Source organism: Gossypium hirsutum, chromosome A02, assembly GCF_007990345.1.
Source record: "Gossypium hirsutum isolate 1008001.06 chromosome A02, Gossypium_hirsutum_v2.1, whole genome shotgun sequence".
Taxonomy (NCBI): domain Eukaryota; kingdom Viridiplantae; phylum Streptophyta; class Magnoliopsida; order Malvales; family Malvaceae; genus Gossypium; species Gossypium hirsutum.
Window position 1 is genome coordinate 10,575,978 of NC_053425.1, and position 24,240 is coordinate 10,600,217.

General features: G+C 34.4%; 2 protein-coding genes across 5 annotated transcripts; both read left to right on the forward strand.

Annotated features, from left to right (window-relative positions):
* Window positions 1-1,866: 1,866 nt before the first annotated feature.
* On the forward strand, window positions 1,867-9,081 carry LOC107951610 (protein GIGANTEA). Of its 4 annotated transcripts, none has more exons than XM_016886709.2 (16): window positions 1,867-2,102; window positions 2,428-2,501; window positions 2,683-2,872; window positions 3,089-3,160; window positions 3,307-3,361; window positions 3,535-3,677; window positions 3,842-4,119; window positions 4,686-4,741; window positions 4,851-5,091; window positions 5,355-5,505; window positions 5,618-5,827; window positions 5,955-7,475; window positions 7,632-7,700; window positions 7,903-8,121; window positions 8,270-8,362; window positions 8,478-9,081. In XM_016886709.2, the coding sequence occupies exons 3-16, from the start codon at window positions 2,786-2,788 to the stop codon at window positions 8,748-8,750; spliced, it is 3,468 nt and encodes a 1,155-aa protein (XP_016742198.1). In that variant the 5' UTR covers window positions 1,867-2,102; window positions 2,428-2,501; window positions 2,683-2,785; the 3' UTR covers window positions 8,751-9,081. The 4 variants fall into 4 exon arrangements, with proteins under 4 accessions (XP_016742198.1, XP_040946715.1, XP_016742197.1 ...); XM_041090781.1 differs by having other exon boundaries at window positions 1,870-2,102; window positions 2,676-2,872; XM_016886708.2 differs by having other exon boundaries at window positions 1,870-2,102; window positions 2,428-2,872.
* A 2,215-nt stretch (window positions 9,082-11,296) lies between these two features.
* LOC107952307 (uncharacterized) lies at window positions 11,297-12,217 on the forward strand. The gene has a single exon (XM_016887572.1). The coding sequence runs from the start codon at window positions 11,297-11,299 to the stop codon at window positions 12,215-12,217; it is 921 nt and encodes a 306-aa protein (XP_016743061.1).
* The last annotated feature ends 12,023 nt before the right edge of the window (window positions 12,218-24,240 follow it).

Genomic DNA, 24,240 nt, shown 5'->3' on the forward strand with positions numbered 1-24,240 from the left:
GATGTTTAGGAGAGAAAAATTGTCAATAAATCAATAAATGAATTGATTCAAAATCCAAATATTTAAAAAAAACTTAATAATTTTACATTTTTCTAAGCATAATCTGAAATTGAATTTCTTATTGAAAATTAAGTTTGGGATTATAATATATATATAGTTTAGATTTACATTTGAATTTTTTATGGTTTTTTTCTTTCGAAGCAAGAAAAGTATGCTTGCCATTGATTTTAGATTTAGATTTTGATGGTTTTTTTTAATTCTTTTTCTCTTCTCTTTTAATAAATAATTATAATTTTTAAATATTTTATTAAAAATACAAAAAATTATAACTTTTAATTTTTTTTATAAATTTTCATCTACTTTTAAAAACATAAGAACAAATTAACAAAAACTATAAATGTTAATGACTAAAAAATTATTTTACCTTTTTTTATATTTGCAACATCACCAACTTTTAATGGAAAATTGGATGAAGAGACTAAAATTTTCAAATGAAAAAGTACATAAACTCATTATCTCGAAACTAAAATATAAGAATGAAATTTTAAATTTCAAAAAAATATAGCATGTGCAGCATATTTAATTTTTCTTTTTATTTTAGGTTTAAGAGTATAAAAAGATTTCAAATTTTTTCAAAAAAAAGTAATTAAGTTTTTCTCTTTTTTTTCTTTTTTTTTTCATTCAATTGGGTACTTGAACTCTCAAAATGCATAAAAAAACTCTCAAATTAAAAAAAAAGCAATTAACCCTTTTTTTTACGCTTGATTGAGTATTTAAACTGTCAAAATGCATAAAAAAGACCATTTAACCGTTAACTTTAACAATTAACCGTTAAAGTTAACTGCCTCTAATTTTTCAGTTAAAGCCACATCGTGTCAAACTACAATGTGACATGTAGCAAAAAAATTATAAAAATAAAAATCAATAAAATTTAAAAAATTATTAAATTTTAATGAAAATATAAAAAATATTTAAAATTAGGAAAAAGTTTATAAAATGTATAAAACTTTAACTGTTGACAACATATTATGAAATGTGGCCGAAAATGATAAAAAATAAAAATTAATAAAAGTTATAGAAAAATTATAAAATGCTTCTTTTGGTACGATAATTTTTATAATTTTATTTACGAATTTTACATTTCTTTACAGTTTTCATAATTTTCTTATGACTTTATAAAATTTTATAATTTTTCTATATTTCTATATATTTTATATATTTTTTATGATTTTTATAAAATTTTAAAACCTTTTTTATAATTTTTTACAATTTTTTAAATTCTTTCTAATTTTTAATAATTTTTATAATTTTTATAAATTTTAATAATTTTTTATTTTTATATTTTTTTACCACATGACATGTCGTGGTTGTGATATGTGGTGGCTTTAACTAAAAAAATTAAGGGCGGTTAACTTTAACAGTCAATTGTTAAAGTTAACATTAAATGGTCTTTTTTGATGCATTTTGACAATTTAAGTACCCGATTAAGTAAAAAAAGTACGAGATTAATTGTATTTTTTGAAAAAATTTGAAAGCCTTTTTATGCATTTTGAAAGTTTAAGTACCGAATTGAGTGTAAAAAAAAAGGGCTTAATTGCTTTTTTTAAAAAAATTTACAGGCCTTTTTGATCTATTTTAAAAGTTTAAGTATCAAATTGAATGAAAAAGAAAGCAATAGCTTAATTGCTTCTTTTGAAAAAGTTCGAGGACTTTTTCCGTCATTAAGCCTTTGTTTTACTTATCACACTAGTTGAAGTTGCTCATGCTTAAATGGATGTTATGCATGTATGCATGTTAATCTGATGTAATGCATGGTGGATTCATGTGATATGACATAGAAAGGTTGTGAGGCTAGAGGAAAATATCAATGCCACATCATCACCAATCTGAAGCCAACAGCCATCTAAAGATCTCTTCCTTCTCACCCATATCAAATATTTTCTCTACCACCTCTTAAAATTTTTCCCCAGCAAAACCACTCAAATTTCAAACCAATTTTCTTTTTCTTTTTTCATTATTTTATATGCACTAATATTATTTTTTAGTGAGTTAAATCTTAGATTAAATCAGCAAAATTTTAGCATCTGATAAACAAAGCCCAGGTTTGTTTGTTAGCTTCCAAATCCTCCTTTTTTTTTTCTCTAAATTTTGAGTTTTTCATTTCTGTTTATGTATTTTTTTAAAATATACATGTTCTTATAAAAAATGGGTTTTGGGATTTAGTCTTGGTTTTTTTGTTAGTTTGATGGTTTATGGTATTTTTATCTAAAGATTTAGGTAGCTGTATCGTGATGCAGTGTTCTTGGCTTGCATACTAATCCATTTTCAAGTGATTTGCTGTTTTTGAATCTTATTTTTTTTAGATAATTTTTCTCTGTATTTTTTTTGTAATAGTATCTGATTTTTACTTTCAATTTGTTTTTGCAGAGAAGAACAGATTTTCTGAATATTAGTTAAACAGTAATCGACAGTGAGAGGCAGAGACGACTAATCATACTGTTGTAAATTTCCAATCCTTTTAAGAGAGAAAGAGAGAGAGATGAAATATAGTTTCTCTTGTTGATTCAATACTTTTTGTGTTCTTCAATTGATATCACTTACATATTTGTGGGAATCCGTGGGCTGAACCGGCTGGGGATGTTGAATTATGAAATATTGATTCTTGATTGGTAGAGGTTGCAGAGTGGAAGCTCAGGTTTTGGGGGGTGTGTGTGTCTTGCTGTTGATTGGTCCGCTGGTTGGTTCGAAAGGGTATATTTCAGAGGTTACATCTTGTTTAGGATACATGGCTAATCCGTCCGAGCGATGGATTGATGGCCTTCAGTTCTCATCGCTGTTCAGGCCTCCGCCACAGGACCCTCAACATCGAGAGGTACCCTAGTTTCTTTCTCTTGGATTTTCTATCGTCTTGTTATTGGTTTTCTTTGCATGAATCTTTGAAGCTTTTTAAACATGCTATATTTTCATGCTTGGTTTACTTGAAAACTTAAGTTGGTGAAATAGGTGACATAAATGAATATATGACTTCATATTAGCTTTGGTAAAAATCATCATTTCTTATAATCCATTGTGTTACCTCTTTTTTTAGGTTCAAATTACTGCATATGTCGAGTATTTCGGTCAATTCACATCAGAACAATTCCCTGAGGACATTGCTGAGGTATGCTTGTTTTCGTATGATTATTTCACATCCCATTGGTAATGGAAGGAAAAGACACTAACTTCTTTGCTTATATGTCAAGGGAGGAAATTCTTTTATTGTTTTGGGAGTTTTTTATGTAACAAAATTTGCTTGTTTTGTAACAGCTTGTCCGCAACCGCTATCCATCTGATGAACAGCGCCTTTTTGATGATGTTCTGGGTATTGGTTCTTTCATCTTTTCTATTGTAACACTGTTCATTACGATAACACCTTTAAATCCAATGAATTTTTATTTAACACTGTTCATTACGATAACACCTTTAAATCCAATGAATTTTTATTTAAGTTATAACTGGGAAATGACCTGTTCCTTAAACTCAATCTGTTTGCAGCAACGTTTGTCCTTCACCATCCTGAACACGGGCATGCAGTTGTTCTTCCAATTATTTCATGCATCATTGATGGTACACTTGTGTATGATAAGAATGCCCCTCCATTTTCTTCATTCATCTCCTTAGTCTGCCCAAGTAGTGAGGTATTTTTTTTTTTCTTTTTAGTTCAGTAGAGAAGATCATCTTTGCTTCACACTATTTTATATTAATATTCTCAATGCTTACTTTTATCTACTTTGTTAACTTTTTTAAAAGTATCATTGTGGCTGACTGAGAACATATCTCTGGCATTTATCCTTTTTTACAGAATGAGTATTCTGAACAGTGGGCACTGGCATGTGGAGAGATCTTGCGGATTCTGACTCATTACAACCGTCCAATATGTAAAACGGAACTGCCAAATAGTGAAGCAGATAGAAGCAATAGCAGCAGCCAAGCTACAACAAGTGAATCTGCTGATGGGGAATCATCCTTTCACATACCTTCAGTGCGACAGGAGAGGAAGCCTTTGAGGCCTTTATCTCCCTGGATTACTGATATATTGCTTGCAGCGCCTTTGGGCATCAGAAGTGATTACTTCCGTTGGTGAGCGGTTTCTATTATTGCAAAGTATTTTTCCTTTCTTGATTAGTTTGAAACATCAATTGGCCTCTATAAAGATAGAAGCGGTTTTAACGGTTGAATATTCCAGTACTTGTGCTCTAATAAACCTTATAGAATGCTTCTAACTTCAAGAAATAAACAGGTTGGAAGACCACATTTGTTGATTAACTGTCATTTTGCCGGTAGATACATGCATATGGATGCATACATGCTTAGGATGCCATTTCCAACCGGCCACCTTGAGTAGCTTTTTTAGTTTTTCAGATATTACTGGTTGACAATTTTATAGCATTTAATACGTTGCGTAAACACCATGATCAGTTACAATGTGAGCATTAGCGTAACACCGTTTTTGCACTAAACTTTTTGCTGAGGCTTGAATAGTGGGAGTGCTTCTGAGTTATAAGGCCTCTCTAAGAAGTGCCTAGATAGTAGTTCAATTTATCATATAACTATCATTGAATTTAAAAGCTTTTGTGTGATACATCCTATGAATGGATCCCACTTTTATGTGCTTATTACTGAAGCCGGTAGTCCTTTATTAACAGGTGCAGTGGTGTTATGGGTAAATATGCTGCTGGAGACCTCAGGCCGCCTATGACTGGTCAGTTAAATATTTTGGCTGGAATGTATTACATGATTTTGCTTCCTGGAATGCATAACAATATATTTTAGGCCTGAGGACTCATTACTTGACTACTGTTTTCTAATAGCTTCTATTCGTGGATCTGGAAAGCACCCTCAGCTCATGCCATCAACTCCAAGATGGGCAGTTGCTAATGGTGCTGGTGTCATTTTAAGTGTATGCGATGAGGAGGTTGCACGCTACGAGACTGCTACTTTAACAGCTGCAGCAGTTCCTGCACTTCTACTTCCTCCACCAACAACAGCTTTGGATGAGCATCTAGTTGCTGGGCTGCCAGCTCTTGAACCATATGCTCGATTATTTCATCGGTAGAGCCCTGAAACTTTAAGAGCTCTCAAACAACATTGCTTAAGTATATTTGTTCTATAGTAGGTGTCCATGGTCATATCTTGTAAGTACTGTGGTTTGCCATGCATACAGGGCATTGAGTGAAGCACTCCCGAATTTATATCGGGAAAGTAGATCTTGATTGAAAGTTTTGAAGGAGTTTATCTTATTGATGAATGCCTGACATGTTTAGCTGCTAGTATAAGTGTCCGTCATGATGTATTTTTTTCTCCCTCCTAATTAGGTACTATGCCATTGCAACTCCAAGTGCCACCCAAAGACTTCTTCTTGGACTTCTAGAAGCACCACCATCATGGGCCCCAGATGCACTTGATGCTGCTGTACAGCTTGTGGAACTCCTTCGGGCAGCTGAAGACTATGCAACTGGTATAAGGGTGAGTGAAACGCTTTTCACTGCATATATTTGAATATAAAATGATGCCTTCTGGCATCAAACATGATTTCATATAGTTCTTAGCAAATTGCTCTTACTGGATTTTGATGTAGCTTCCTCGAAATTGGATGCATTTGCATTTTCTGCGTGCAATCGGGACTGCAATGTCTATGAGAGTGGGTATTGCCGCTGATGCTGCCGCAGCTTTACTTTTTCGTATACTGTCACAGCCTGCACTGCTCTTTCCTCCATTAAGACAAGTTGAGGGAGTGGCAGTTCAACATGAACCTTCTGGTGGTTATATTTCGTGTTATAGGAAGCAGGTATTAGTGGTCAACTTCAAAATTTTGCATATTACCTTCCACTTGATATGAAGCCTGTCGTATGCATTTACATACAATATGCATGATCACAAGTATTGAAAATTTATCTCAAAATATTGTTAATCAGATAGAGGTGCCTGCTGCTGAAGCAACTATTGAAGCTACCGCCCAAGGTATTGCATCAATGCTTTGTGCTCACGGACCAGAAGTGGAGTGGAGAATATGTACAATATGGGAAGCCGCTTATGGCCTGATTCCCTTGAGCTCTTCAGCTGTTGATCTTCCGGATATAATTGTTGCAACCCCATTGCAGCCTCCCATACTATCATGGAACCTATACATACCTCTTCTTAAGGTCCTTGAATACCTTCCACGTGGAAGTCCTTCTGAAGCGTGTCTCATGAAGATATTTGTGGCCACTGTTGAAGCTATTCTACAGAGAACTTTTCCTCCTGAATACTCCAGGGAGCAAACCAGAAAAACAAGATACAGCATGGGTTCTGCCTTAAAGAATCTTGCTGTGGCAGAGCTTCGTACAATGGTTCATTCCCTCTTTTTAGAATCGTGTGCTTCAGTGGAGCTTGCTTCTCGCCTGCTTTTTGTCGTTTTAACTGTGTGCGTTAGCCATGAAGCTCAGTTCCATGGGATTAAGAGACCGAGAAGCGAGGAAAGTTATCCTCCTGATGAGAGCATTGAGGAGTCGCCGGCGCAATTTGAAAAGCTGAGAGACATAAAACCTAGAAAAACAAAAAATCAAGGGCCTGTATCTGCATTCGATTCTTATGTGCTTGCTGCTGTCTGTGCTCTTGCCTGTGAGCTTCAGTTATTCCCCTTGGTTACAAGCGGAAATACTCATTTGATCGCTAAAAATGTTCAAGCTAAACCCAGGCATAACAAAGTAAATGGATCTTCTATAGAGTATGGACATGGTATTGACTCAGCTATTCATCATACTCGCAGAATCTTAGCGATTTTAGAGGCACTCTTTTCACTGAAGCCGTCTTCTGTTGGCACCTCATGGACTTATAGTTCGAATGAAATAGTTGCTGCAGCTATGGTTGCCGCTCATGTTTCTGAACTATTTAGACAGTCAAAGGCTTGTATGCATGCGCTCTCTGTCCTAATGCGATGCAAGTGGGACAATGAAATTTACACTAGGGCATCATCGTTATACAATCTCATTGACATTCACAGCAAGGCAGTTGCGTCCATCGTTGACAAGGCTGAACCTTTAGAAGCACAATTGATATATGCACCTGTTTGTTTTGATAGCAGAACACAATGCAAGCGTACAAATACTGCTTGCTGGGATCCTCTGCGAGTATCTTCTTCAGAATATGAAGATTCAATTCATTCAGCCAATAATCTCAGATGTCAGATGGTGTTAACATCAGATGAAGGCTTAGGAAATTCCACGGGAAAAAGTGTAGAAAGTTTCCCATTAGATGCCTCGGATTTGGCCAATTTTCTTACAAAGGATAGGCACTTAGGATTCCATTGCAGTGCACAAATTCTTCTAAGATCCGTGCTTGTGGAGAAGCAAGAGTTATGTTTCTCTGTTGTTTCACTATTGTGGCACAAACTGATAGCAGCCCCTGAAACACAACCCAGTGCCGAAAGCACTTCTGCCCAACAGGGATGGAGACAGGTAATCCGATACTTTTCATGCTTCCTGTGGTATTATTTTAGTTGAGACTAATGAGAGAGTGCATAACAGTTGACAAAGTCATCTTTTCATTGTAAATTCATCTTTATGATTTCATGGAGATATATTTTTCTGACTACCCTACTCGGATGGTATTAGGTGGTTGATGCATTGTGCAATGTCGTATCAGCATCTCCGGCAAAAGCAGCAACTGCAGTTGTTCTTCAGGTCCAAATTTTGTTCTTCTTGAGAACATCAGCTTTCTTTATCGCTGCTGACTTGAACTCCCTATGTTTTTTGTAAAAGTCTACAATGATTCATAATCTGGATGGTGTCCAAATCAGCAGCCATAAATTGCCTTATTGTCTAGCTGTTTTACTTTAGTTTCTCTATTTGTTTGGTCACTTTTATGGCCTTGTTTTCTTGTCAGGCGGATAGGGAATTGCAGCCATGGATTGCCAAAAATGATGATCAAGGTCAGAAGATGTGGAGAATCAACCAGCGGATTGTAAAGTTGATAGTGGAACTAATGAGAAATCATGATATCCCGGAATCATTGGTAATTGTAGCAAGTGCCTCTGATTTGCTTCTACGTGCCACTGATGGAATGCTCGTAGATGGGGAAGCTTGCACTTTACCGCAACTCGAGGTACTGTCTTTCTTACTATCGTCTCTTATAGATAGTCATTCACCAATGACCGTGTCTTTTTAATTGAGCATTTGTGATACTCTGAAGTCGAATGCATTCGGTTTTATCTTAAAGCTTCATTAATGTGGTTTTTATCTAAAAATGGCAGCTGCTGGAAGCAACAGCTAGAGCAGTTCAGCCAGTACTAGAGTGGGGGGAATCGGGACTGGCTGTCGTGGATGGACTTTCAAACCTGTTAAAGGTGAGCAAATGCCCTTTTCGGCATAGTCAATTTTCGATATACTCTTAAAGGTTCAAGTTAAAACATGCCTGCAAGATCTATGGTGATGTGATCTTTAATGTGTCAATTCATGCAGTGTCGTCTGCCAGCTACAACTCGATGTCTTTCTCATCCAAGTGCACACGTTCGTGCTCTCAGCATATCGGTACTTCGCAATATTCTGCAATCAAATCCTAAGCTGGAAATAAATGGTATCCATGGTCCTTATTTCAGTATCAGTGTCATTGACTGGCATACTGATATCGAGAAGTGCTTAACGTGGGAAGCTCATAGTCAGCTTGCAAGAGGAATGCCTATACATTTTCTCGACACCGCCGCCAAAGAACTAGGCTGTAAAATTTCAATATAACATGAATTAACATTTGAATCCTTTTCAGGTCAGACTACATAGAGGAATATAATAGAACTTTCTCCCAAGTGGGTTGAACTTGAAGGATATGGGGATGAAGCCTTGAATGTTGTGAAAAGCATGCTATACAAGGACTGTGCCACACCAAGGTTTTATGTCACTAATCTTACTTAGACTATAAATTAGCTTTGTTATATTATAGGCCAAGATTTCCATTTGTTTGAGGGATTACAGTATGTAATTTCAGTTAACTTCTATGGTTTCAGTCAGTTGTATTTGGATAGTTTAGTTCATCTCAGCATTATCAGTACCTAAAGTTTTTAGTGGTTGATATTTGGTGTTAATTTTGTTATAATATTAATATATGAATCTAAAACTCCCAAGTAATTTTTTTTTTCCAATTTAAGATTGAAACTAGCATCTCCACCCCGCGTACGCCTAGGATTTAAAAAATTATGCAATTTATTTAATACTTATTAAGTTTAAACTAAATTTTATTAAATTATTTTTAACTATAAAATTAAATATATAATAATTCAGTATTAGGTAAAATTTTAAATAGATTTATAAAGTAAAGTAAGTGTATATGAATCATTTAAACATTAAAATCAGCAATGATCTGTATTTTCTAGTGAATAGATCAAAATCTTCGATGTATCATTTGAAAGTAGTGAGTACTTATAAATAAATATTAAGAAATTTATTTAAACATAATAAAATAATAATTAATTATAAATAAATATTAAAATCATAAATTTGAGATCCTAAACCATAAATATGAGAATTATCAATACTTATTTATAATAGTTATAATTAATTAGTATTTAATTATGTTTAAATAAAATTATTAGTGTTTTTTATAAGTTCTCCATAATTTTTTTTTAATTTCATTTAATGATGACGAGTCATATTATTATTCAATGATAGTGCATGAGACTTGGCACATCATATATTATTCCATAAAAATAAATAAAACAAAATTTTGCACACTAATCAAGAAACATAAATCAATTTATGAATGAATATTCAAATCTAACGGTTAATTGACGTGGTTAGTAAGTGCAACCATGGACACTGAAAGAATTTGTCTCCATGAATTATAATGGATATGGATGATACTTTAATTCTATCATTTTTTATATTTTAATATATTACATAAATATTTTTTATTAAATTCAAATAATTATAACAAATTATGTAAAATATGAAATGAATTGAAACGATGAACACAGAAGTAATTTAAAAATAATAACTAAAACACGACATAAAATTAAAAATAAATAATATAAACATTATATATATACACATACATCTCGAATGCACATATAAATAATTCATATAATTTTGATTATATAATAACTCTTAATGTTTAACATTCTATTAATTTTATCTTAATTTTGACACATTCAATTAATTTGGTCTTTATTCTAAATTGTTGATATCCAATGAGGCTGAATTTTTTTAGATTTAGGACTAAAATGACATAATTTATAAACATTAAAGGTTGAATTTATCATTATACCAATCGAAAAGAGGATAAATTGATAGAAAAAAGTGCACGTTATGATTGATTATCCTTAGTTGCTCACTTTCAAAATTAATAGGGACTAAATTGCTCTCTTTTTAGAGGGTTCAATTTGCTCAATATTGAAATTAAGAGGGACCGAAGAGAAATTTTACCATTTTTTCCTTAAATTTCGTCCTCTCTTTACTCTTTCATTCCTCTCCCTCCCTGGCTTCTTTTGGTTTAATTGTATAATACTAAAGAATAACGATGAATTGAGAATGAAATAGGATTTATGAATGGGGTATAGACTAATTCGTAAAAGGTTTAAAAATAGAAAGTTTAATTATGTGGTTAAGCATAATCACTAAAGTTGGGAAATGTGGGGCTTATAATCGCAATTGTACCACTAAAAGATGAGGTGCTGTTTTTGGAAACAAACCAAAATGTTTAGTTAGTGCTCATGGCTAAAAGTAGCCGTTGATCTGCATTAAAACGTGCCTTGAATGACGATGGGCCGTTGGATTAAGGTCGTTGGTGTTAAAATCATAAACAGGAGATGAGGTAAGCACATCTACAGTGCTTACATGTGTCATACTTTATTATGTTTTATAGATAAATATTTGCAAAACTGTTTTCAAATTCACAAAAAAATGTGGGTATTATATATTTTATGTAAAATTTAGATTTTTTTGATATAATGCTTAAAATTACCCATAGCCCCTCCTTAACCTTTAAATGAGAGGATAATGCGCTTTAGTGCACTTGTACCCACGTCTTCTTGTGCTGATCGAGTTAAGACTGAATCGACTAATAAAATTTAAACTTTAAACACTATAATGTTTAATATGTTAGTTTTATCATTATAACCAAAGTCTCATTTATTTGCTATATTAGTTTTTATCAATACATTTATTACATAATCTTTTACATCTACGTCCTGAGCTAAGAAAAAAATCACTTTGTTATTAAGCAACGATACTTAGAATTAATATTTTATATGTCTTCTCTCTGTGAAAATTTTGGTTCTGAAAAATTCATTATGGAGCAGTTGATACCTAAAAAGGTTCGATTTAGAGATAAAGAGGAGGATACGAGTAACGACATGATGATTGATCTGTCCTCGGATCAACCTACCCCTTGGAGAGATAAGCTCTTCGGCCATTCTTCAAAGGACGTCTTCAACGGTTCGGAAGAAAAGAAAGTTATTGATATTTTGGAAGGGGATATTCAGAAGACATTTGTGAATGGTGTGCCTTTTATAACCTTCTCGAACAGGATTCACCAAATCCTCATTCAGGGTATGGATAATACTATGATTTTAAAACTTCTAGGTTGTAACATTGGATTTTCAGTTTTGCAGAATAAAATTCATAACATGTGGAAACCCTCAACACGTTTGCACATGATGGATATTGAAAATGGTTATTTCCTAGTCAAATTTCAAAACAAGCTGGATTGCAAAAAGGCCCTTTTTGAAGGTCCTTGGACCATATTTGGTCAATATTTGACTGTTCAACCTTGGACGTTGGCCTTTGACCCTGCACAGGCTTTCCCAAGTGTTGTGATGGCATGGATCAGATTTCTTGGCTTACCTGGTTACTTGTACAATTGTAAAATCATTACAGAGATTGGGGAAATGGTTGGAAAATTGGTCAAGTTAGATATGAACACCGATAGTAGGGCAAAGGGACGTTTTACTAGAATGGTGGTTTATGTTAATTTGGAAAAGCTATTGGTTTCCCAAATCTTGATCAATGGTCGATCACAAAAGGTGGAATATGAATCTTTATCTACAATTTGCTTTCACTGTGGAAGGTATGGTCATGTGGATAACCTTTGTACCTTTAGAAATTCTGGTCCCACAGTTGAAAAGAAAGTTGACTCGTCTGAAACGATACCGAAAAATCAAAATATGGTCGTAGAAGGATCGGTGAAGAAGGACAAGAATTACAAGCCGTGAATGATTGTAGAAAGTAAATCAAGGCGGAAATTTAGAAAGAATCTGAAGAAATCCTTTGGAAATCAAGAGAGGGAAAAGGAAGGATCCCATTTTAGGGCCTTAAATAATAATGATTTAAACAAAGAAATTTATGATAGAGATTTGTTTGATTTTCGGCGTTCTAAGAAATTATAAATGAAAACCAGCACAGGAAGGAAATTGGTCCCCAACATAATAGTCAGATAGAATTAAGTAAAAATAATAATAAAGGCAAGCTTAAGGAGGTGGGCTCTAAAACTGGACTAGGCTCAGTGATCAAAGAAAATGCTGGACCAAGAGTGGGATCCAGTTTAGTCCTTAACAGCATTAATGAAAACTTAAAGAATTTAGAAGAGTTTACTAAGTGTTTGGGCCTAAGGGATATTTCGGCTAATTAGGCCTGGGGTCTGATGGATTAGCCTGGACAGGAAGTAATGGCCCAGTAAAGCTTTCTTGCTACTGGTAGCTGCAGTTGAACCCTAGCAACAACAAGAGTGCTAAGCGATTCCAATACAGGGGTGGCCCTCTATGTCGAAGGTTGAGTTTTCAGCCTATCGTCAAACCTTGACAATAGATGGGTGTGACATAGACAAAGTGGTGGTGGAAATGGGTAGCCTCGATTCTGGCAAGCATTTAGTGGTGATCTTTCTTGAGAATAAAAATTTCAAAAACAAAAATAGTGTTCCTTATTTAAATAATTCTTTAGTTTCGATTCTGGTGGGGTTTTTCGATTCGAAATAGAGGAAGAGGTATTACTAAAAAAACATAATAAAATTCTTCATGGTAGTAATACTCGCTTCAAATCCTCTGGATCTCAACGTGTTTTGTTGAAGGAATCTATGGAACAACTAGCAAAGAGCATCTCGATGTTCTCTAAAGCCAAATTTGATTCTGGGGATTTTACTAGAAATGATGAACAGCAGGAGGGGGTTAATCTTCCTGGACATTGAGGCTGAAACTTACCGTTTTATTGCTCCTTATGAATTCTATTTTTGATATTTGGGGTTTGTTATACTTTATTTTTCTTAGCTGTAACTTAATTTAGTTTATTTTTGTTATGAAGCCAAATCTTAAAATTTTTTCACAGAATTGTCAAGGGTGTGCTAGTAGAAATTTTATGACCAGATATTGTTTGCTTGGTAGAACCGAGAGTGATTGGTAAAGAAGCTAATTTTATTATTGAGCAACTAGGCTTTAATTACTCTCATCGGGTTAAAGCCATTGGTTTTTTAGGTGGTATCTGGGTGGGATGGAAGGATTCTGTTTGAATTTAAATCATTCGAAGTCATCCCCAATTTATTCTTCTTCATGTTAATAATCTTATTCCTAACAAGTCTTTTCTTATCTCATTTGTGTATGGCAGTCCAGACAGGTCAAAACAAAAGTTTCTTTAGGAGGGGTTAAAATCTGTAACCCAAATTCAATCTACTCGTTGGTTAATTATGGGAGATTTCAATGCTATTCTATCACCCGAGGATAAGAGAAGTCCTTTTACCGTAGGTAAGTGCTGTGAGTTATTTGGTAATTTTGTTGATTCTTGTGAGTTGTAGGACTTAGGGTATAGCGGACCCTCTTACACTTGGCAACGAGGTGGTACTTTTGTCAGATTAGATTGGGGCTTTAGCTAATGACGAATGGATGTCAACTTTCCCGCAGTGTTTAGTCCAACATCTCACTCAGATTAAGTCTGATCATCTACCTCTCTTACTGTTTACTAGACCTGACCTTAGTATGGCTAAAGGAAGACCTTTCAGATTTCTAGTAGGATGGACGTAGCATAATAAACTTTCCACCTTTGTCAGAGAGAAGTGGAACTTTGCAGGTAATATGGTTGATTCCTTGAATAATTTTGCTTCTTTTGTTAAAGCTTGGAACAGGAATGTGTATGGCTTTTTGGGTACCCATAAGCGGCATCTCATGAGATCGTTGAACGATATTCAAAAGGCATTAGATCACTTCCCCTCTAGTCATTTATTTCAGAAAGAGATTGTAACACCCCTAACCCGAATCCGTCGTTGGAACAGGGTTATGGAGCATTATCAAAGTTTACAGATCAGATAATAAACATTTCAAATCATACAATATACATACCAGAAATCGGCCATAAAGTCCCTTATATGAACCCTTTAGGCCTAAAATATGTATTACAAACATGTCGGGACTAAATCGGGAGCTCAGAGAATTTTTCGCAAAATCTCAAAAATTTTCCAAGGTGCAGAGGACACAAGCCCATGTGGCTAGGCCGTGTGGCTCACACGGTCAAAAGACATGCTCGTGTCTCAGGCCTTATAGGTATTAGAAATAGGGTACATGGTCGTGTCTGAGCCCGTGTCCGTACCCATGTAACTTTCTGACTTGGGTCACACGGCTAAGTCGCACGCTCGTGTGCTAGGTCGTGTGAACATGAAAATTTGCATTAAATGGTGCAAGGGTCACACGACCAAGCCATATGCCCGTGTGCCAGGCCGTGTGATCAATACTGAGCATTCTCTTTTGAAAATTTTAAGATGCAGGGGACACACGGCCGAACCACACACCCATGTGTTAGGTCGTGTGTCACACATGGCTGAGACACACGTCCGTGTCTCTACCCGTTTGGACAGAAATAACCTATTTCCAAGCCCATATTTCTCACCCAATTTATCTTCCACCTACATTAACATTTAAACACATTCAACAACCAACTCAAGACACTCAAATCAAGCCAAATTATGCCTTAAACATGACATATTACCACATACATCCAATGTGCTCTTAGGCACTTCAGATGACAATTTATTATCATGTTTACCTAATGTTTATATTTACTTAATTAATCAAATGAACTTATGCATAATCAAGCTCATACTTAAAACATGATAAATCCACTTATATACACATAATAATATACCAAACATAAGCCATTTCAATGGCTAGTTACAACCAAAACATTTACATGCCAATATTGGCTAAATAACCTATACATGCCATTATAACTAAAATTAGTTTATTATTTATACCAAAGTGAGCCAATGGACAGTGTGAGATATCTCCGCCAAGTTTCCAATCCAGCGAGCTTCCAAATTATTATAAAACAGAGGAAATGAAACAGAGTAAACATTTAATGCTTAGTAAGTTCGTATAACATGGAATTTAACTTACCATTTAATCACATTAAATGTAAGCACACAAAACATATTCCAAATAACTTGGCCAAAAGCCTAAACACATATCCTCAATAATCATGTTAGTCATAAATTCCAAATAAATATCAATAAATATGTATGAGCTCAACCATTATCAAACTTTCCTTATGCTTTCCACATCATGCAACCATATAACATGTACAATCATATCCATGTATTTTTCAAGTACATTTCCATAATAATTCATCTCAAGTTCTTATTATCTTATGTCGGAACTTTGCCTGTTGTATTATTTGAAATATCAATGGATACATAGGTAGTACACTTGAAGTGTACAAATCTGAAATCCGTCAATTCATATTTGGGAATGCTCATACGAGCATATAAACAGAAAGCTCTCTCTCGAGCCATATAACGGAAACTCGTGTGAGCCATGTAACGAGAAGCTTATCCAGGCTGTATAATAGGAAGTTCATAAGAGCCATAATTAGGAAGCTCATGCGAGCCAATAACGGGTAACTCCGAAGAGCCATTAATCGGAAAGCTCCGGTTAGCTATATTCGGGAAGCTCACAAAGAGCCTTTAATTGGGAAGCTCATGAAGAGCCATATATCGAGATGTTCATAGGAGCTGTGGTGTGTCCACAACACATGCAGGACCACAACCAATCGGGATGCTCCGAAGAGCTATTAACGGGAAGTCGCAAGAACCATATAATAGGAAGCTCGAGAGAACCATATATCGGGATTCTCATAAGAGCTAATAGTTGGACGTTCGTTGGAGCTGTGTTGTGTCTGCAACATATGTAGGACCATAACCAATTTGATAACCCTGTATCCATCAAATTTCATTTATTCAATTGAGACTTAATACTTATCGAATATTATCGGATATGTGAACGATTTTTATACATGTCAATTATACAATACACATACATAACATTCAATTTGAACATATAAATATACACAATTTAGTTACACGAACTTACCTCGACAATGTTCGTAAACTTGTAAGCTCTTAATCCGTTATTTTTTCTTTACCTCGATCTAGCTCCGTTTTTGGTATATCCAGATCTAACCGAGAAAATTTTAGTTCAATTTAATACAATCCATACTCTATTCAATTCAATTCACATCTTAGGCAAAAGTACCATTTTGCCCCTATTCTTTTATTTAATTCTGATTTTGTCCCTAGGCTCGGAAAATGAAATTCATGCAATTTAATCGTTATCCCAAGCCTAGTCAATTTTTACATATAACAATAACAGTCCATGTATTTCACAAAAATCAAAATTTTCCCATAAATTTCACATCTTTACAATTTAGTCCCTAAATCACAATTTCATTAAAATTTCCTTTACAAAAGTTGTTTATCTATCAATAACATTTCCATTTCTACCATAAAACTTCATAATTCATGTATACCCATCCATAGAAAAACTTTAATACTTTAATAAATTTACAAATTAATCCCTGAGATAGTTAGATTAGGTTATTACGATCTCGAAAACATAAAAATTACTAAAATCGGGACAAGAAAACATACCTAATTGAGCAAAATAAGATTGCTAGAACTTAATACCCATAGCTAGGGTTTCCATGGATTTTCATTTTGGAAAGATGATAATATATGATATTATTCTTTATTTTAATCATTTATCATCATTTATTATTTCTCTTTCCAATCTAGTCATTTTCTTTATTTAATTTTCCATGGATGAATCATCATATTAATCTACTAACTCATCTTAATGGTCTGTTTTCCATATAAGGACCTCAAATTTTGAATTCCATAGCTATTTGATCCCTTTAGCTACTAAAATTCAACTTTTGCATATTATGCAATTTGGTCCTTTTATCAATTAAACATGTAATCAATAAAATTTTTTTAACGAAATTTTTATATGATATTCTTATCATATGGTAGACCATAAAATAATATTAAAATAAATTTTCTTTCAAACTCGGATTTGTGGTCTTGAAACCACTGTTTCGATTTCACTGAAAATAGGCTGTTACAAAGAAGGAAGTTTGGGATGAGTTAGAAAACGTTCTTGATCTTAAAGATTTGCTTTAGAGACAAAAGGCTCGATGTAACTGGCTTCAATTGGGTGATTGAAACAAAAAAATTATCATAGTTGTACGATCAAGAGAAGGAAATTCAACCGAATTACAACTTTACGTATCGACATGGGGAATGGTGTTGTGATCAAGATATCTTGCAATCTAAAGCGGTGGAATTCTTTGAAAGGCTTTATGGTGAGGTTCTCCCTGTCTTGAGGAGCATTCCTAATTTTGGTTTTCCTAGTCTTACTTCTTTAGAGATTACTATTTTGGAGGATGCTATCACAAATGAGGAGATCAAAAGGGAGTTATTAGACATGGCACCTCTGAAAGCTCTTGGAAATGATGGTTATCATGCTCATTTCTTTCAAAGTTAGTGGGATACCCTTGGTGATGATGTGTGTCAGTGGGTTAAAGATTTCTTTGTTGGAAGGCCAATCGAGCAGGATTTGAATAATACGTTGATTGTTCTAATCCTCAAAAAAGAGAGTCCCGAAGATTTCAGTCAATTTTGGCCCATTTGCTTGTGTTCTGTTCTTTATAAGTTGGTGATGAAAGTGATTGCAAATCGGTTTAAGGTGGTTTTTCCTAAACTAATCTCTTAGGAATAAGCTGGATTCATAGGTGGTCAAAACATGTCTGATAACATTATTCTAGCGCAATAAGTCATTCATTCTATGCAGTGCAAGAGGAATGGGAGAAATGGCTATTAAGTTGGACTTGAAGAAAACAAACGACTGAGTTAGTTGGGATTTTATTTGTGCTTCCTTGAATGCGGTTGGGATCCCTGTTTTTTTATGAAGAGTGATTATGTCAGCTATATCTTCCTCTTCTATGCAAATCCTTTGGAATGGCGTGCCTACTCAGAAGTTTAAACCGGTTAGATGAATTCTTCAAGGATGTCCTTTATCGCCTTATCTCTTTGTTCTTTGCATGGAATGGTTGGGGCATATTATTCGGGCTGAAATGGATATCAGTAAATTGGAAGCAATTTGTCTATCCCGTACTGGCTCTGCAATCTCACATTTTTTTTTGTTGACGACTTGGTGATCTTTTGCAAAGATCATTTGGATCAAGCACGGTTATTGGATAACATTCTTAATCAGTTCTGCAAGATTTCAGGGCACAGAATCAGTGTTAGGAAGAGCTTTTTTTTCCAAGGTTACTGGATTTGATGTCCGTAATCAAATTACTCAATTAGGAAGTTCAGAATCTTGGCACTTATTTAGGTGTTTCTCTTATTCACGATAGGGTAGCGAATAATACTTTGAGTTTTGTTGTTGATAAGGTAAGGTGAAAATTGCAGAATTCGGATGCGAGGAAGTTATCTATTGTAGTAAGAATCACCTTAGCTCAATCAGTACTTCTCTCCATTTTTAATTATTTTATGCAGTCTTTGATGATTCCTATCTGATATTGAGAGATTGGTCAGACAATTTATTTGGGGTCGTGTAGATGATCACCCTAAAATGTCTTTAGTGGAGTGGGACTCTATATGTCAGCCACGGATCGAAGATTGGTTTTAGCCTTATTTCTAAGAGCAATGAGCTTTGGGTTCGTGTCCTTCGCTCTAAGTATGGATGGAAATAGCAATTTCTAAAATCTATTAGCAGGAACCAGTGCTTCCATTTATAGAGGTCACTTTCTAATATATGGCCGCTACTCCATAAGAATTTAATTTGGTCTATTGGAGATGGCGCTAGTGCCTGTTGTTGGAAATATCCTTGAATTCCAAGAATGGGCTCTTTAACCTCAAAAATTCCATGCTAACCTTGATTTGGACTATTGTGTTAGGGAGTTTGTCAATTCGAATGGAAGTTGAAACTTGGACCTGCTTCATGTTTGGTTACTTGAAGATGTGATTAGTAGGATTACTAGTATCCCTCTCCCACATTTCAATTCTGGTTCGAATAGGGTGATATGAGTTCATTCAACATCAAGAGTCTTCTCAGTTTGTAGCGCTTATTGGGCTTTAAAGGAGGAAACTTCGAATTCTCGAGAGGAGTATTGGAAGTCTATTTGGAAATATTCGAGACTACAAAGAGTAAGAGTCTTTCTTTGGTTAGCTTTTAAGCAAAGACTTCTTACTAACTCGGAGCGTACAAGAAGGGGAATCAGTCACAATAACTCTTGCATCTTGTGTGGGCATGAGTTCGAGGATTTGGCACATGTTTTTCGAGATTGTCCTCCTGCGATCTATGTGTGGATGCTTGTGCTTCCAGAACAGCTTAAACAAAGGTTCTTTTCTATCTCGTTTTAAGATTGGCTTTTACTTAACCTTTGTTTTCATGAAAGATTGCAGGGTAGTGGGTTCACTTGGTCATGTTTATTTGGATTAATCGCTTGGCATATCTGGAAGAGTAGAAATCTATTCATCTTTCAGAATATTTCCTGGGCAGCTACTGAAGTGGTGAAAGTCTCTAGTTGTTGGGCTCGACAATACGAATCACATATTGGTGGCTGCAAAAGGAATACTCCTAGTTCAAATTCAGAGAATAATTCAAATGATACATGGGTCTATTTATCCACTGATGGGGCTGTGGTCAAAGATTCTGGATACGTTGCAATAGGAGGTGTGGTTTAAGATCATGATGGAAATTAGATAGTGGGATTTACTCGCTTTTTAGGTGTATGTTCTCCATTTGATGTTGAAGTCTAGAGCATCCTAGATGGGATCCTTATTCTACTAAATAAGGGTTACAAACGGTCCATTATACTGATTGATAACCTTGAAGTTGCCTAAAACTTGACTGATTTGGATTTGGAAGCTTCAGGGATTACTGTGCTTAGAAGGACTCAGTGTGTAACACCCCTAACCCAAATCCATCACCGAAACAGGGTTACGAAGCATTACCAAAGTTTACAGATCGAATAAACAGACATTCCAAATATTTGATATCATATAATATTCATGTCAGAAACCAATTGAAATCAAACATATAGTCCCTTATACGAGTCCCCGAGGCTCAAAATACTCATTAAAAACAAGTCGGGAATAAAATCAAACATTTAAATATTTTTTTTGAAATTGTTGAAATTTTCGAAGTTGCAGAGGTCACATAGCCATATGGCCAGTCTGTGTGACTCACACGACCAAGAGACACGTTTGTGTCTTAAGCCATGTGGACGTTCGAAATAAGGACACACGGCCGTGTCCCAGCATGTGTCTGTGCCAGTGTAACTCACTGACTTGGGTCACACTACCAAGCCACACGCCCATGTGTTAGGCCGTGTGAGCATACTGACTTGCATTCTTAAAAAGATACAGGAGACACACGACCGTGTTACTTGTCCGTATGTCACACATGGCTTAGACACACGCTCGTGTCTCTGCCCGTGTGGACAAAGATAGGTCATTTTTACAGGCCATATTTCTCACTCAATTTAGCATCTACCTATACTCAACATTTTGTATATATACAAGTCATAATTAGGCATCCAAAACAAGCCAAAATTAAGCCTTAAACATGTAAAATCATCACATACAACCAATATGCCTTTAGGTACTTCAAATGACAATATGCAAATATGTCAACCGTGTACCCCAAAGTTACTTAAGTGACTAAATACATATATGCATAATTGTACCAAAACGTATCATGTAGATCATTTATCAAGCTCACCCATTTGGTACCAAATATTTCATTCTAAACCAATCATCAACATACCTATAAGTTTTCCATTATTCAACCATATCAAACACACATTAAACATGATAAGACCACATATATATACATCAAAATATACCAAACACAAGCCAAATAAGTGACTAATCTCAACAAAACACTTATATGCCATCATTGGCCAAATTAATTTATACATGCCATTATAACCAGAATTAATTAACCAAAAGTACCAAAAGAACTGATGGATAGTGTGATATAGCTACGACAAGCTTCCAACCTGAATGAGCTTCTGAATCATTATAAAACATGGAAAATAACAAAGAGTAAACATTTAAGCTTAGTAAATTCGTATAACAAAGAAATTAATTTACCATTTAATCACATTTAAGGTAAGCATACATAACATATCCAACTCAATTTGGCCAAAAGTCTAAACACATACCAAATAACCATGTTAGTCATATAGTTCATATAAAAATCAAGAAACTTACATGAGCCCAACAATAATCAAACTTCCATATACATATAATTTTCACATCATGTATCTAAATATCATGTACATATCATTTTCATATATCTCATGTAAATACCTATAGTAATTCGTATTGAACTCATATAATCTAGTAACAGAACAGTGCCCGTTGAACCCTTTAGAATATCATTGAATACGCGGATAGTACACGCGAGGTGTACTAAACTGTAATCCATCAATTTATGTACATGTATGCTCATATGAGCTGTAAATGGTAAGCACCTTCGAGCTGAATAACGGTAAGCTTATACGAGCTGAGTATCGATAAGCTCATAAGAGTTGAAATCGGTAACCCTAATGACATGTCATTTGTATCCTTCGAATTTCTAAGGTTCAAACAGGGCTCGGTAATCATTGTATGTCGTTGAATATGCGATTGGTATTCATATATGATGATAATGCAAATAATATACATCTAATCCAAACAAAGCATATAATTATACAATTTGATTACACGAACTTACCTCGACAAGTGTACGTTGATATGGAGGCGACTAATCCGATATTTTCTTTTTACCTGGACCTAACTCTGTATGAGGTCTGACAGGATCTATACAAATGAATTTAACTCATTTCAATATAATTCTCATTCAATTTAATCCAACATTGTAACACCCCTTACCCGTATTCGTCGCCAGAATAGGGTAGGAGGCATTACCAGAGTTTACCGAATTAATTTTCCATTAATACGAGTTAAATACTGTTCATTTACTAAAACATGTCATGGCGTCCTTTAGATGGGCCTCCAGAGCCCAAAACATACTTCGAGACCAAACCAAAATTAAATCGAAACCATAGGGAATTTTTCGCAAAATCCCAAAGTTTTTTTTTTCTGCTCAATATAACCCCTTTATAAATATCTAACCTTTCCTCCAAATTTTAAAACCGAGACCAATCCAACCAACCAATTCATTTCAATCAATTTGATACCAAATTATACTACTATTATAATTATACTATTTAACATATTCATCATTTTTTACTTTAATGTATATTTCTTAAACAAGTCTTGTATTTATATAATCATCAAACCTTATACATGCCATATAAATCAAAAAGAAATTTACAAAAGCTACCGGAGATAATCTAGATAGTGTGATCCTCTGTGTTGATTCGATCCTCCGTATACTTCCACGTCAATCTACAAGAGACATTGATTACACTCATGTAAGCTTATAGAAGCTTAGTAAGTTCATAGGCATAAAACATAAATCTTACCAAATATTTATACACTTATACAATATACACAATTATTAAGTTCACCTGTCAACCACAGCCATTGGTGAGTTCCCTTGTATAAACTTACTACCACTTATCCATTTCCTTTAATTCTTTTGGGCCCATTTGTCACATATCATTCTTTAACCAAATTAGGGAATGGTTACGGAAAATTGAGTACTTCACTTTCACTTTGCCATAGTATAACTATGGTCTTGCGTATAATCACTTATCACCTTTTGAAGTCATAGTCCTGCCATGGTCTTACACTGATCACATTTATAACTTGTCACTGATCAGATAAGTGTAGCTAAAACTACCACTTATCACTTATCACTTGTCACTGATCAGATAAGTGTAGCTAAAGCTACCACTTATCACTTGTCCCTTGTCGCTTGTCACTTATCACTGATCAGATAAGTGTAGCTGAGGCTACCACTTATCACTTGTCACTGATCAGAAGTACTCAAATCCGACATTCCGCTCAATTTAATCATTTATTCGATTTTCATGTTGTTATTTTATTCTCTATTTATTAAAAAATATATTTCATCATACATATTACATTATGTAATTCATAAAATTAACATATAATCATTAAACTTCAACCATATGTACTTACCTGGGTCGATTTGCAAAATTTGTGAAAGTTCAGCGACTAATCAGCTACTTTTTCTTTTCCTCGACTTGTTTCGGGTTCTCGATCTATCATTGTAAAATCATTCACTTATCAGTATTGACTTCATCTTCAACCCGCTTATAAGTAATATTATCTATAATTCCATTATTTACTTATGTATATTCCAATGTTGTCCATCAGTGCCATAGTCACTAAATTATTTTTATCTTTAGCTACAGAACTCCAAATTAGGATCCGCAAATTTTCCCTCAAATATTCCAATAAGTACAATTTATTCTTTAAAATCACCCCTGTTCTGCCGTCTGAAAATTCTGACCCTTCTTCACTAAAAATTAATTATCTCTTCGTACAGAATTCGGATAATGTCCATTTTGTTTCTATTGAAAATAGAATCATTAAATATTTAAAAATATAAATTTAAGCCCCTAATTATTTTTTTCCATTTTTTTATGATTTTCCAAATTCAGAATAGGGTAACCCGAAATCATTGTGGCATTGTCTCACAAAATCTATTATATCTCATGATCTACAATTCCGTTGCTTACACCGTTTCTTCTGTGAGAAACTAGACTCAATAAGCTTTAATTTCATATTTTGTTCATCTTCTAATTCGGTTTCTAAAATTTATGATGATTTTTCAAAGTTAGACTACTGTTGCTGTCCAAAACTGTTTTAGTCCAAATGTTAATTTCGATTTTTTCCCCAAATTTCACAGTTCATACAATTCAGTCCTTGCTCAATTAATCCCTCAATGAAGCTAATTTTTCCAAATTAATGATTTACCTAGACATTATAAGTTAT

Excerpts from the sequence above, each read along its gene's own strand:
- LOC107952307 (XM_016887572.1), top strand. The coding sequence starts at position 11,297 with ATGGAGCAGTTGATACCTAAAAAGGTTCGATTTAGAGATAAAGAGGAG.
- LOC107951610 (XM_016886709.2), top strand. The coding sequence starts at position 2,786 with ATGGCTAATCCGTCCGAGCGATGGATTGATGGCCTTCAGTTCTCATCG. Across the intron at positions 4,742-4,850 it reads CCTCAGGCCGCCTATGACTG|CTTCTATTCGTGGATCTGGA; the intron begins GTCAGTTAAATA and ends GTTTTCTAATAG. Across the intron at positions 7,476-7,631 it reads CCCAACAGGGATGGAGACAG|GTGGTTGATGCATTGTGCAA; the intron begins GTAATCCGATAC and ends GGATGGTATTAG.